This window comes from Esox lucius, chromosome 16 (genome assembly GCF_011004845.1).
Source record: "Esox lucius isolate fEsoLuc1 chromosome 16, fEsoLuc1.pri, whole genome shotgun sequence".
NCBI classification, from domain to species: Eukaryota; Metazoa; Chordata; class Actinopteri; order Esociformes; family Esocidae; genus Esox; species Esox lucius.
This window is the reverse complement of record NC_047584.1, coordinates 30,353,155-30,367,276: the sequence shown is the minus strand read 5'-3', so window position 1 is coordinate 30,367,276 and position 14,122 is coordinate 30,353,155. Positions and strand designations below refer to the sequence as shown.

The 14,122-nt window shown below is 45.6% G+C and overlaps 2 protein-coding genes across 2 annotated transcripts in view; one reads left to right on the top strand and one right to left on the bottom strand.

Moving 5' to 3' along the window:
- On the top strand, positions 1-2,053 carry LOC117592828 (nuclear factor 7, brain-like). Its single transcript, XM_034286939.1, has one exon. It carries the CDS (start codon positions 56-58, stop codon positions 1,880-1,882), a length of 1,827 nt encoding a protein of 608 aa, XP_034142830.1. The 5' UTR covers positions 1-55; the 3' UTR covers positions 1,883-2,053.
- Positions 2,054-4,274: 2,221 nt separating this feature from the next.
- Positions 4,275-14,122, bottom strand: part of LOC105023487 (STT3 oligosaccharyltransferase complex catalytic subunit B) — a 49,781-nt gene continuing 39,933 nt past the window's right edge. Inside the window, exons 9-16 of the mRNA XM_010892725.4 lie at positions 13,123-13,277; positions 10,949-11,160; positions 10,470-10,657; positions 10,194-10,365; positions 9,432-9,605; positions 7,738-7,851; positions 7,313-7,522; positions 4,275-6,302 (exon numbers count right to left, since the gene is read on the bottom strand). Of these exons, the coding sequence (XP_010891027.4) occupies positions 6,219-6,302; positions 7,313-7,522; positions 7,738-7,851; positions 9,432-9,605; positions 10,194-10,365; positions 10,470-10,657; positions 10,949-11,160; positions 13,123-13,277 (1,309 nt within the window). The 3' untranslated portion in view covers positions 4,275-6,218. The remainder of the gene's footprint in view (positions 6,303-7,312; positions 7,523-7,737; positions 7,852-9,431; positions 9,606-10,193; positions 10,366-10,469; positions 10,658-10,948; positions 11,161-13,122; positions 13,278-14,122) is intronic.

Sequence of the window (14,122 nt, the reverse complement as noted above, 5' to 3'; positions counted from 1 at the left end):
TTTTTGCCATTAACACAGACTTTTTCTTTGAGTCAAAGTATACAATTTTGCGAAAATGGGAGCAAGATCATCTTTCCCAGTGGAGGAACTCTTGTGTCCGGTCTGCAATAAAATCTTCAAAAACCCAGTACTACTGAACTGTAGCCACAACATCTGCAAATCCTGTTGGGAGAAATTCTGCAAAGAGAATAAATCTTGGGAATGTCCAGTTTGCAGGAGATCATCTTCAATGAATCCTCCCTTTAACCTAGCTCTGAATAGACTGTGTGAGGTCTGTACAAATGAGAAAATGCTGAAAGCTCCAGCATTCTCCAGGGCACAAGAGAACCCGCTGAGACAATCAGCACCATCTGCTGTATTGAAGAGAAAGGCTAGATATCCGGCTAGTCCTGGGCAGAGAAATAGTGCTCAGATCACTTCAGCTACTGGGGAAAATGAGAGGAGTAAAACAACTTTAATTTGGTCTGACATACCGAAGAAAACCGAAAGAGCTTCAGTGGAGCATTTCATACAGGAGAGTCAGAGAGCTTCAGCTGCCTCTGAGATACAGGAGTGGAGTCAGAGAGCTTCAACGGTGTCTGGTCAACAAGAGAGAAGTCAGACAGCATCAGCAGCCTCTGAGATACAGGAAAGTCGGGGAGCTTCAGCTGCCTCTGAGATACAGGAGAGTCGGGGAGCTTCAGCTGCCTCTGAGATACAGGAGAGTCAGGGAGCTTCAGCAGGGTCTGAGGTGTTCTGCAGTCTGCACAGGGAGAAACTCAAACTTTTCTGTCTGACTGATAAACAGCCAATTTGTGTGTTGTGTCGAGATTCAAATAAACATAAATCTCATGACTGTGTCCCCATTGATGAGGCTGTACCAGATCTTAAGAATGAACTCCAGACTGTCCTGAAGCCTTTTAATGCTAAGTTGGAGGTCTTTAAAAAAGTCAAACAAACCTTGGATCAAACAGCAGAGCACATTAACAACCAGGTCAAGCACACAGAGCAAAAAATTAACCAGGATTTTGAGGAGATTTACCATTTTCTACAAAATGAAAAGGCGGCCAGGATTGCTGCATTGAGACGGGAAGAGGAGCAGAAGAGTAAGATGATGAAAGAGAAGATCGAAGAGATGAGCACAAACATATCGTCACTTTCAGACACTATCAGAGCCATAGAGAAGGAGCTGAAAGCGGAAGACATACCATTCCTGCAGAACTTCAAGGCCACTAAGAAAAGATCCCAGTGCTCTCTGCCAGATCCACAGCTGGTCTCAGGATCTCTGATAGACGTGGCCGAACACCTGGGCAACCTGCAGTTCCGGGTCTGGGAGAAGATGCGGGGGATCGTCAAATACACCCCTGTGATTCTGGACCCCAACACGGCCCACCCCAGTCTCTATCTGTCTGAGGATCTGACCAGTGTGAGAAGACCTGGCACATGGCAGCTGCTTCCTGACAACCCAGAGAGATTTATGAAATATCCAGACGTTCTGGGCATTGAGGGCTTCAGCTCAGGGAACCACAGCTGGCAGGTGGAGGTGGGAGCCCACCCTCAGTGGTTTCTCGGGGTTGCCACAGAAAACAAAGACAGGAACGGGACGCTGGGTGTGTCACCGAAGGACGGAATCTGGTGTATAATTCTAGATTGTGGAAAATATCGGGCTGGAGGAGGCATGGGGATCACTCTGAAGAGGAGGCCCCAGGAGATCAGAGTGGCGCTGGACTATGAAAGGGGGGAGGTGTCCTTCCACGATCCCAAAGACATGACGCTTATCTACACCCATAAAGATAGATTTACTGAGAAATTGTTCCCTTACTTGAACATTGGTAGGGCTGCAGGTGACAACCAAACTGGTATAAAGATCTGCCAATCAGAATTGTCTGTGACTGTGATGTAGGATGACCTTATGTGGAATACAGCACCAGAAACCATAGTATACTGTACTATAATCTGTATTAGAGCAGATGTCCTCAAAGGTATAGTAACCAAGGGTAAATTGTCATTCCTCACTTAGAAAATGGGATTTTACTTACTATATTATTCATAACATATCAGTTGATCAATTCTAATAATCACCTTAAAACAAGTGGTATGCCGTATTGGGAGAAATCTCATCATTAGTGATACTTTGTTTATGATGTTCATTTTCAATATGAAATACAAAAATACACTATTTAACCTATTACAAACAAATGTGGGCATACAGAAAACGAGTTATACCGTATCTATTTTCTTTCTCTGTGGTGGACGTTTTTTTACTTCCAAATACCCTGGCATTTAAAATAGATCATGTCTTGTATTTTATGATGCTTTGAGATGAATAGCCTATCTATTTTCTTTTTGATAATAAATATTAAAATAAAAAAACCTAACTGTTTTTTAAAATCTGTTCGTTAGCTTTCGCACATTGACATCCATCACCCTTGCTGGTTCGACCACCCACCCCCAAAGACAAGGTATAAGTATTAAAAACAGCTGCCAAGACAAGGTGACAATAACTATTGTTCCTTGGAGGAGGGAAACTCGCCACTAATTCGGGTGTGAGGAAGCCTCATAGGACTGTTTTAATTGCTTCTGTAAATAACAAACCCAAGAATGGCCATCAACCGGTTTGCTACCTAGTTTACCTGTTCAGAAGACGGTAACCATATTCAGGGTTACATTCCTTCAGCATCAGTCAAGTCCCTATCAGTACAAACACAACTAATGGAATCCTGCCCCAAGTCAAACGCTGTTTTTTAATAAACAGCTTAGGGCAGGCAGCCTCAGCATAGCACCCACTGTATAATGCTTTGTACCCCATCCCAGCTGTAAGCTATGAGGGGGGAAAAAGACACTCAATATCTTCTACACTTCTACAAACTCTTTGAATGGCACCCAAAACACAGCCAGGCCCCTGGTGGAGTGGGTGTTTTCACCGTGAGGACAAATCGGAAAATACCCGTGCCTCCTCCAAAAGCTCTTGCAGGAGCATGAGGTTGTTCCTCGTTATGTACTGAAAGGGAACAAGGTTCTTAAATATTGGAACCAGAGCTCAAACACGGGGCATTTGTGTTTCTGTCTATAACTACTGAACCCCTACTCCATCCAGTAACGATACACACAGAATGTGAATTTTTGTTTTATCTCCATTCTTGTCTGGCGCTCTCTTAGGGTTTAAAGGGACAAGACCTGGTCAAATATCCTCTCACGCATTCAACACGCTTGAAATACAGGCTTGTTCGAGTTATCCAATCAAAGTCATTATACATTAATCCGCTTCCAATATGTTTGAGCAAATAAAACTCACACAAGCGCTTTTTACAGTTTTGTCGCTTTGTCAACTGTTCCTCTCCCTGTAGTTTGAAAAGACTCTGCACCTGGCAACATTTCTAGAGTCCACTATCTGCAGAAATATGTGGAGAACCATCAATCGTCTGTCAACAAGGCAGAGGTCGCTTTTGCTTACCTCAGCTTTTGACCCTGACCGGGACATGGACCACCCCCAGAAAACACTTCCACTCTGGCTTCTCTCCATCTATGCATTCTCCAATAGTCTGAGAGCATCTGGCTGTAATGGGCAACAGCAGGGGCAGCTTGTTTTGTCTCAAGTGAGCTCACCTGTCCGCTTTCTAAATTCCAGATAGTCAATTTCACTAGTCCACTTAACCTTAACATTACGGTGTTGATTATCCACCAGCTGCTGTTGGTGACTTCCTCCATGAGCCCAACACATCCACCAGCTTCCTCCATGAGCCCAACACATCCACCAGCTTCTTCCATGAGCCAAACACATCCACCAGCTTCCTCCATGAACTCAACTCCCAACGTATTTGGACAGTGACCTTGCCCCCATATTCCAGCTTTTGGACATAAAATGACCCAATGGGGTTAAAGTTCTGGCCATGCATGGCCACCACTGGAACTCAATTAATGACTGATCTGCACATGGTGACAGCAGCAGGATAAATCTGAAGTCTACTCAGATACAACTAAAAGCACAAAAATATTGAAATGCGCATTTAGAAACGAGTCCAAGATCCTTCAATTGAAGAAGTTCCAGAATTTATCAATCCTGAATTGACATCCAACTTCACTAGGATAATCTTTCTTTTAGTTAGCTATGAGGTGTCCACTTCTGATCCAGCTTCAGATGAAAAGTGTACTTACCACTGGTTTGTTGTGTTGTAGAGGGTGTTCTCAGGAAAATAATTGATACCAGTTGGAATGCTCATTTGGACCTGCTAAAAAATATCAATTGGGTAACATGGACCTTAACACAGACAAAAGAACATCTGCTCAGCCGGTTCTGATCGACATGTCCATTTTTTATTTACGACAAAATGACCCAAACAGCAGCCAAGTTAATTCAACCTCTTTAATTAAAAAAAGGCATATTTCATTCTCACACCCACCAGCATCCATTTCATTACAATTGATGGAATAACCCTTGACAGGAAAAAACAGAAAGAAACATTGTTTTTGCAATTCATTCACGATTGGATGCCACTGTTTGTCGTAAGCCTCCATCGTTCATTGACTAATAAATACCCAAGAGAGTCTGAGTCCCAAATGGCACCCTATTCGTTACTCGTACTCTACTATGTGTGTATGCCATAGCCCTCCAGTCAAAAGTAGTGCAACACATTGGGAGCGGAGAGCCAATTTTAACGAAGACAGAGTCTCGGACTCTGTCAAGCGAAGAAACATCGATATGGTTGTCTAAAGTAAGCTGTTAAGGCTTTTATATGTCGTTACAGCTTCTAATGGCACGCTGTTAAGACCGAGCATAGCGTTCTACTTCCTGAACGGAAACAAGCAGCTGGGTGTCAAGTTAAGTGAGAACCAGGGTCAAAGATGACTGATAAAAGGTGACGAGTCATCATGAGGGACAGGCTGGTTTAGAGTAGACACGGATGTAGAGAAGCCCTGGAAAATAACTTTATTATTATAATTATCTACCAGAGTAGGTGTTCTTTTTGTTACCTTTAAAAGCAGAAGAGGAAAAAAAGAGCACAAGGAAAGTTATCACTGTGGCTAAAGTGCATTAGGAACAATTAAAAATAATTACATCGTAGGCTATTTCAGTGCAGTTTATTGGAAACCCCAGACTAACACATCGTTCAGTCATACCAACAGCACCTCGACCGGCAAATCTCAGAACAAAATTACTTAAAAAATACAAACTAGGTATAACTCTCCATGAAGACCCTATTTTCTGGTCTGTTTTTTATTGTAACAGTAAAATTGACTGATTTAAAATATTTGTTTGTTCGAAATCATCACGATAACCCATCAGTGAAATTTGCCACGTTGCTTTATGCAAAAAAGAAAGAAAAAAAATACACACATTTAGTCCGGTTGGCAGACCAGCTTGACTTGACTTAAACTGGACTTAAATCCAGATAAATCCAGAATCTATTGAGACAGACGGGTATTAGGTGCTAATGAATAACCAAGTTACAGTATAACTGAACAGGCATCAGGGACCTCTCATTCAACCCCTCCGACCTCATTCTCAATGCATCAACAGCCCAGCCCTTTTCCTCGGCTGCTATTTAAAGGTAACAAGTTCAGTGGAATTAGTTCACACACTGAAATGGTATGGAATGTCTTTGGTGTCACTGACAGCTTCCAAGTTCTTTGAGCTTTTCTTGATTTTATCGTCACGTTTCCTTTGTCTGATTAATTGATTGTTTGCTAGATTCAATTCGGGACAACGTTATTAGGATTGGCAATGGGTGAAATGACACCCTATTCCCTCGGAAGTGCACTACTTTCAAACAGGGATGTGAAGAAAAGTAGTGCACAGTATTGGGAATAGGGCGCCACATTTGGTACAGAGTGCTGCCTGACTGCCCTGGTCTGGTATTGTAACTTCACAAAGGCTCCTCCTCTCTCGCCTCACAGCAACATTCAAGTACAAAAAAAAAAAAATGTCAAAGGTCGTCAAAAGGTCAAAGTTCAGTTTCTCAGGGCAAAACCAAACCGACGGAGGTCATCGGATCTAGCCGGCAACATTACCTCCTTCTTACAGAGGTCACAGAAGGGTTAACATAGAACCTCCTGTTACCACGGTGAACATCACAGACCTGGTCGTCCAGGTAACAGATCTCTCCGGACCACTGATCGATTAGTTGGTGTTCATTCTTCTTCTTGAATGGTGGATTACTTGCTTGTTGCGTTTTGAATGATTTTTAAACTTCTCTCTCTCTCTCTCTCTCTCTCCTGTAGCCTCCATGTTTGTTGTTGGGTTAAACTGATTTCTTGTTGTTCAGTTTCTTGCCTTTCTTGAGGACAAGTTTGTTCTTCACATGCCCACGCTTCCTTTTTGTCGTCTGCAGAAATAAAATAAAAAAAGTTGCTATTAGTGAACTGACAGCCCAGGCCAGTTCAGCCCATAACCCAGTAGGCACATCCTGTACGTCTTAAGGACGGAGATAGGGGTTAGCGACACGCTAACAGCTTCACCTGGCAATCAGACTCCCTTCCACTTAAGGGCAGACTCCAGACTACCCACAGTACGACTGAGATCAGTATGAAACACCTTCTCTTATTCACAGGAACCAAAAGCAGAGTAGCATGATGTATCCCTTCAATCCCTCACTGCCAAATAAACTAAACCTGTTCTACTCACAAAAGCCTCTGACAAAGCCCCAACCCCCTCCCTCTATAATGTTTGTACACATGCCAGGAAGCCTACATCTCTGTGTCCTCAAGCAATGTGCATATATTTAAAACACCCAGCGGAAGACAGAGAGCTCATTCTAGACCGGGACACGAGCACGCATCTTCTCAGCACGCATCTTCTCCCACACCGTATATCATAATTAAAACTTAATGTGCGTCTGGCTGAAACAGAAAATGCAGGTTAGGAGACGTTAATGTTTTTCTGTCATGTTGTAGAAATCCACACTGTGCATATTTGATCTCTTGCATGAATTCGGGGTGCTATACACATCCTACCAAGTTATGTTCAGATTGCAATTGTGATACCGCGCTATTGTGAGGTCTACAATCATTTCCACCACACTAATCATGACCCCATTTCACCAGTAGAGAACGATCACAACCCCTAGCGGATGACCACGACCCGAAACCACCCTAGCGGATGATCACGACCCCATATCACCCCTAGCGGATGATCACAACCCCATATCACCCCTAGCGGACGATCACGACCCCATATCACCCCTAGCGGACGATCACGACCCCATATCACCCCTAGCGGACGATCACGACCCCATATCACCCCTAGCGGATGATCACGACCCCATATCACCCCTAGCGGATGATCACGATCCTATACCACCCAAAGCGGATGATCACATCGCAATGCAAACCATACCTTTTTGGAGGTGTACTTCTGTTTGTTGGTGATGGTACTACGGGGGCTGTGATCCAGCGGGGCCCGGTTCTCCTCCTTCTTCACCTTGTAGATCCGCACCAGCCAGTGTTCGGAAGTGAACGCCTCCTCCAGGTGCTTCAGCTTGATGTCCTTGTTGCCGATCTCAGCGTTACGGGTTCGGTCGAAACCCGGGGGTGTCCGGAAGTCCAACTGGGGGGACGAGAGGAAGTGTGAGGGACAGCATACGAGGAGACGCATCGTGAAGCCAAACCCAAAGCTAAGATCTGAGTGTCTAACACCATGTTCACACAGCCACCAGTTAGTCAAAGGCCTCACGCCCGGAAATCAATCCGCTATAACTGATATTACATCACCAGAGTGATTTCAGTTGAGCATCTGTAGAGACGTGGTGAGTGTCTCCTTACCTGCATCTCTCCAAAGCGGTAGTACGACATCTTGTACATGAGACAGTTGAGCAGTATGGGAGATCCTGCCTTATCCACCCTGAACTCTCCCTGGGGGGTGAAGTAGTCACTTTCCTGAGGAGGTGACACACAGAGACAGCTTCATTAAGATCTTGAAAAGATCATTAAGACTCTGAGAAGACACAGGCCTCTCAGACAAAGCCTTGGGCTTCTATGCATTAACATTTTAGCTCTTATCCAAAGCGACTTACAGTAAGTGTATACATTTTCAAAGAGCTGGGTGAAGCAACCACACAGTTCAGAAGTGCATTCTAATCAATTAATTAGACCATACAAACAACAAAAATAAAATGTTTATAAAACACAACAGACAGAAGTGGTGGCAGTGGAACCAACTGCACCAAATGTTTTCTAAAGACGGGCAGACTCTGTGAAGCTGGCTCCACCATTGAGATACCAGGGCCGACATTTTTTTTTTGACTGGGTGGATCGCGAACTGCCCGAACAGGGTGGAACCCTACAAGAGCCATGGGGTTTGAGCATTGCCTAAAGGTAGGGAGAAGCTCCTCGTTTCTCCACAGGCAAGAAGTGGGGTCAAATGGGAGAACTTGGGAAGATTCAACACCAGATGGGTCACCACAGTTCTGGATGAGTTGCAGGGGTTTCATTGCATACTTTGTGAGCTCCGCCAAGAATGAGTTGCGACAATCCAGACGCGACATAGGTTCCTGGCAAAGTCCCTGTGCTGCTTCCTGACCGAGGAGCGAGACACTGCTTTAATGTTAGCAGAGAACAAAAGCGGGTCGTCTAGGATCACGCCATGGTTACTTGCAGTCTGGGTGGAGGACACTGCAGTTGTCAACTACGATGGACATGTCCAGGAGTGGACAGACATTCCCCTGAAAGAAGAGCAGCTCAGTCTTGTCAAGGTAAAGCTTGAAATTATGGGACAACATCGAAAGCGGAAGATGTCAGCCAGGGTTCAGGATGACTGGAAAGACCACGTGAGGATGTGACAGAGCCAATAATGGGTGTATAGGGAGAAGAAGAGAGAACTTTGCGGCAGACATCGACCCGTTATGACTCACAATGTCGATGGCAGCAGAAAGTTTGAGGAGGATGAGGACAGAGGAGAGAGTTAGATCGGGCCGTTCAAAGAGCCTCTGTGGCACAGAGGAGAGGTCGTTGGAGTGACCCGTTTTGAATCCTGACTGGATAGGGTCCAAGAGCTTGATAAAGGTAAGAAGAGTGTCTTGGAAAGGAACGACAGGAACGACACCAGCCAGAGGTGAAGTTATATTTACATGAATGCAGTTGTACCCGACCAATATATATTTTTTAACCAATCTCAAGAAAATGTAATGCAATATATCAACACAATAAAAATTTAAATATCAACAGGTTGCAGTGTGTCTAAAACTAAAAGTCTCTCACAAACATGGACAGTAAAGTTCATCTTCCTACATGAGTAGCACTGACACCCTCAGTATCTTAAGTAAATCGTTGTTATTGACAGCTTATGCCCCAACTCATGACAGAGCTACTAAAGGAAATATTTTAAAATGCCAGTGGACGGACTTCTAAGACCTTGGTCAAAGCTACTAATGGAAGTTTCACATCAGCATATGCAGTTTTTTCTGGGGTAACACTTTGTCTCCCACGTTCGTGATGTCATTAGAGCGGCCAATAGTCACCCTGATATCCTTCGGGTGTTCCCCCTCAGCGATCCGCACCATCCAGAGGAACTTGTTGATGTCATCACCGGAGTAGCCAATCACGCCCCCGAAGATGATGAGCACATAGTCCACATCCAATGACCTCATGATCTCATATGCCGCACTCTCATTTGATGACATGGCCTTGCCCACCTAGAAACACACAGAGAGAAAGAGTTGACTAACTCACACGTCCACACAGTGGCGCCAGAGGTGCAGTCTTCCTTCGCTTTCCTACTGTTGACTACAGCTCTGGGAGAAAAATTAAGAGACCACTGCACCTTTTTTCTTTCCTTTCCGAAAAACGTTGGAGATGAAGGTTTTGAGTGAGGAACAGAAGGGTTAAAATTAAGAGACCACAGCGAATTGAACGCTTCTGTTCCTCACTCTAAACTTTCCTTTTCAACTTTTTTTGAAAGGAAAGAAAAAGGAGCAGTGGTCTCATAATTTTCTCCAGAGCTTTATGTCGAGATTCAAGACTCATGACAATGTAGGAAATATTTGTCTGTCTGATTCCTTATTTGATTGTATGATGTACTTTAAAGGAGCACTCTTCCAGTCAAATTATTACTAATCTTGTGTTTTTACAGGCTAGTAGTGGATGTCACTCTTATTTGTTCATCTAAACCAGTGACGTTTGCAGTGACTCAGTCTGCTCAGCTGGAATGACCGTTCTGACGGACGGCCATGAGAACGGACCGCTCCTTTAAAATAACTTCCAGGACCGACGCGTCTGTTTACCAGGGCTATGTGGCTGTTGTTCCACGTGTTGTTGTCCACCAGTGTGGTCCGATTGGCCATCCCCGCTATCTGGTATCCATAGTCCCACCACGACATCACCCTGGCGTGCTCGTCCGTGTTCTGTCTCAGCCAGTAGTACGCCTCGCGGAAATCGTCCAGAATGTTCCGTGACCTGCGCAGGGAGCGGCGACAGGGGAAACACACACACGCGGTCAACACACAAGAGCACCAGAGCGCACACGCACCAACGGCCGGGGGCGCACAGCGCCGTCTCACCCGTCGTTGTTGTAGGAGGCCAGCACCACGCTGGGACTGGAGTAGGCGTTGCTGGTGACCCAGGTGCAGTGGACGGCGAACATCATGAGCAGCATCAGCATCAGCATGGTCACGATGCTCTTGATGTTAGGACCCAGGCCCTCCTCCGCCTTGTCCTGCTCCGACACGTGCTTCCGCACCTTCCCCGCCTGCGGAGCACAGAGAGGAGAGCGGTCGACGCACGGTAGGAACACCCCCGACAGGGCAAGTTTACTTGAGATGGGCTGGAACACAACACCTCTCTCTAAACAGATCTTCAACGGTCTCTAAATGGCACGTCGATCACATCGGACCAGCAGGCGTAGTGTATTAAACATGGCATAGGAGGCCAGGGATCAGTCAACAGGTGGAACACTTCATAAAACAGGGTGCCAAAGGCCTGTGCAAAGGTTGTCCACCATGTAGGGACTAGCGTGTGATTAGAACTGGAACCCCGGTACCTTATCGTAGAGGTTCCCAGAGTTCCTCTTGTCGTCGTCGTCGCTGTTGTCCTCCACGGCGGGAATCTCTCGCTTCATGTCGTCCCCCAGGTAGTGTTGGAAGACGCTGGAGAAGGCCACGGCCGACAGCATGCACACCACTGGGGTCAGGGTCAGCATCAACCGAACCATCACCCCGGCAAAGTAGACCGCGCTGATGGCATACAGAGCCACTGGGGGGGGGGGGGGGGGGGGGGGGCAGAGAGCAGGATTAGGGTCTGAACCACCGGGTTTGGGTAAGTTTTGTTTTATCCTAGTGTCATGGGTCTTAACTGGCTCATTACTTAAGAACAGGGTGGGCCAGGGAACTCTGTTGTATCCTGTTGAGGATAAAGCCACCGTCTCCAGCTAACAGATGGATTTGTCAAGAAGCTTATCTTTGTTGGCCTGAGAACAGGCGCTGTCCTCTTGAAGACGCATCTATGAGAGCCAAGTCTGTAACCATCTCTTGTTAACTTGACAGTCTACACAGGCAGAGGCCTGACTTCCATGCAATTGCTTCTAGACGGAATAAATCAAACCCGAGGTGTCTGGGGTCTCCATCTCCTCACTGCAGGCCTGCGTTCAAAGGGTAGCCTGTATTTCCACCAGCTGCTGAGGAAGGGGTCACCAGGACTGACTGACTGACTGACTGACTGACTGAACACTCAAATCATCCTGTCTTCATGTTTTTCTGGCCATCTCCTGTTTGGCACTTGGCAGATTTTTCCTGCATCACACAAGTGACTAATCTAACGCAAGGTTTCGTGTTTCAGAGACACGTTTTCATAGACGCGCACCACCCCCTATGAACGGGAATGTCGTTTTTACCAAGAGAATTCAGGCGTCACGCCCGCCCGTATGGTTTGAACGGATTCACAAACAATCTGGGATGCATTTGTTTCCCTCCAGGAACGTGTTGCTAAGCAATGCCCTGCACCTGTCTGCGCAGCTCCCTCCATGGTTGAAGGCAGACTTGGAAACGTTACCCTAACAGGAAAAAACTACTTAACCCTGAAACACAAAATAATAATTTGACAGACTTTGTGGTTAGACAAAGGAAAGGTTAAAGTATCTCACTGGCATGTACAGCTTTTGTTGTTAAGTAAAGGATTTGCTAGGTTTCTGACCTAAACAAAGCTGCACCAAAAAAAAGGGGGGCTTAAAAAAACTGATTCAGGGCCAATAGGGGGTGGAAGAGAGCAGGGTCATGGTTCAACATATTAGGTTGAAGGAAGATTCATCAAAGTGGGTCAATTTGCGCAACAGTTACAGCGTCTTTTAGTCATTCTACTTGACAAGCGAACTGTGCTAATGGTTTAAACGATCTACGTTCCCATGGCAAGGCTGGGTGGAGCCAAAACTGTTTCAGTTAATATCAATGAACGAATTCACTAAGCAGGTCTATATTATGGCAACATATCAGTTGAAAAATACTCCCAGAACGCAGCTAAAATGTTATGTTTATGTACACAAACACGAGCCGGAACACAACCCACTGGCATTTGACACGGCCCTTCTGACGCCGTGGAAACGGAGCATCTCTGCCAGGTTAGTTGTAATGTGAAGAGGCCACTCAGCTCGGCATAATTGCTTATTCTGTGACATGAACACAACGAGCTGAAAGACCTAAACAAGCCGCTAATTACTAATGACAAACAGAACCACCCAACCCCTCCATGTCTTTCTGTACTGGGATCGTTAATGAGGAAAGCAACCCAGCCAAGCCATATTCACTGAGGCCTAAACCGACACAAACACCAGGAGTCTCCTCAATCGTGCTCCCAGAACAGGTTAGATTTTTTTTTTTTGTGCACCAAAGCTAAAACACAGCTAGAAGTGGACTTGTTACCCCTCATAGCCAAGTTCCTCTCTAGGTTTCTAGGGTTCCAATCATACTAGGGAGGTTTTTTTCCTCACCGCTGTACTTCTACATCATGTTGTTGCTTGTTTTCATTAATTTTTTGGCAGAGTGTCTGTAAAAGCACTTGGTTAACATTGCTGATAAAAAAAGGGCTTTATAAAACACATTTAATTGACACATCAGTCTTGTAGTTACATGTTACTGAGTGTTTTCTTGCGACGGAACGTCAACACAGCCCTTAACCACACCCATGAACTTTGACCTTCACCAGAGGTCACAGCCTCCATCTCACCAAACACTCTCTCGTCGTTGATGTTCTTGATGCAGAACCAGAGGCCGGCAGGGAAAGTGCAGACCAGGATGTGGAGGTCGAAGAAGAACGACACCCAGGTGGTCGGCTGGTGCTCGGAGACTGACGCGATGATTGGGATGTGGATCTTAGCATACCTGGAGAGAGGAAGGACGAAAAGTTGACTGGACACTGCTTTTTAGCCATGTGGTGCTTTGCTTGGGTTTTTCAGATTGTTCTTTAAACCATGTATTTGCTTTAGATCATCTCCCTGAGTGAAAGGCTTAACCTACAGGGATTGGGATGCTCCACCAACAGGCCATTTTGGCTGCAGTACGTGAGTGGGCACTGACAGACTGATAAACACGGTTTCCTTTGGGTAGCCAAGGAGAGAACCTAGAAAGAGTTAAACTATTGGTTGTTTTGACATCTATCTCAGGTCTGCAGTTAATCTGTCAAATAGGAAGCTGCAATTCTGATGGGACGGCACTAAAGTATATTTGTACACAACAAACCAACAAACACACCCACACACACAGGATTAACCGGGGGGGGGGGGGCCTTAAAAAACCTACTGCAGTGCAGCAGAGCAAACACACACACAAACACACTTTCTCTGAGACAGACAGCTGATGGTGCACTCTGACAGCTCTCTGTCTCTCCGCAGCAGAGTCGGGTGTTTATGAATTCATGACATGGCCAACTGACTGTTTGACTGAAAGCGTTTCTCTGCTGGAAATACGACGGAGCACTCATTCCTGGCATCAAGACCTTCACTTGTACCAGAGCCCTCCAGATTTAATGATGTTCACAATGTTAAACAAACATGCAGGGAGACGTTCCAAACTTTTACCTGTTCATCATGTAGGAACATTTATTTATTAGTCTTGTGCATGCCATACAGCGGGGGTGCTTTCAGTTTAGGCCGGGCAGTTTAGGCCGGGCAGCAGAGCCGTATGTTGATAACAACAAATGGATGCTTAACTACTTAACGCGGCTGTCC

Bases quoted from the DNA above. Each gene is read 5' to 3' on its own strand.
- LOC117592828 (XM_034286939.1), top strand. From the start codon at position 56: ATGGGAGCAAGATCATCTTTCCCAGTGGAGGAACTCTTGTGTCCGGTC.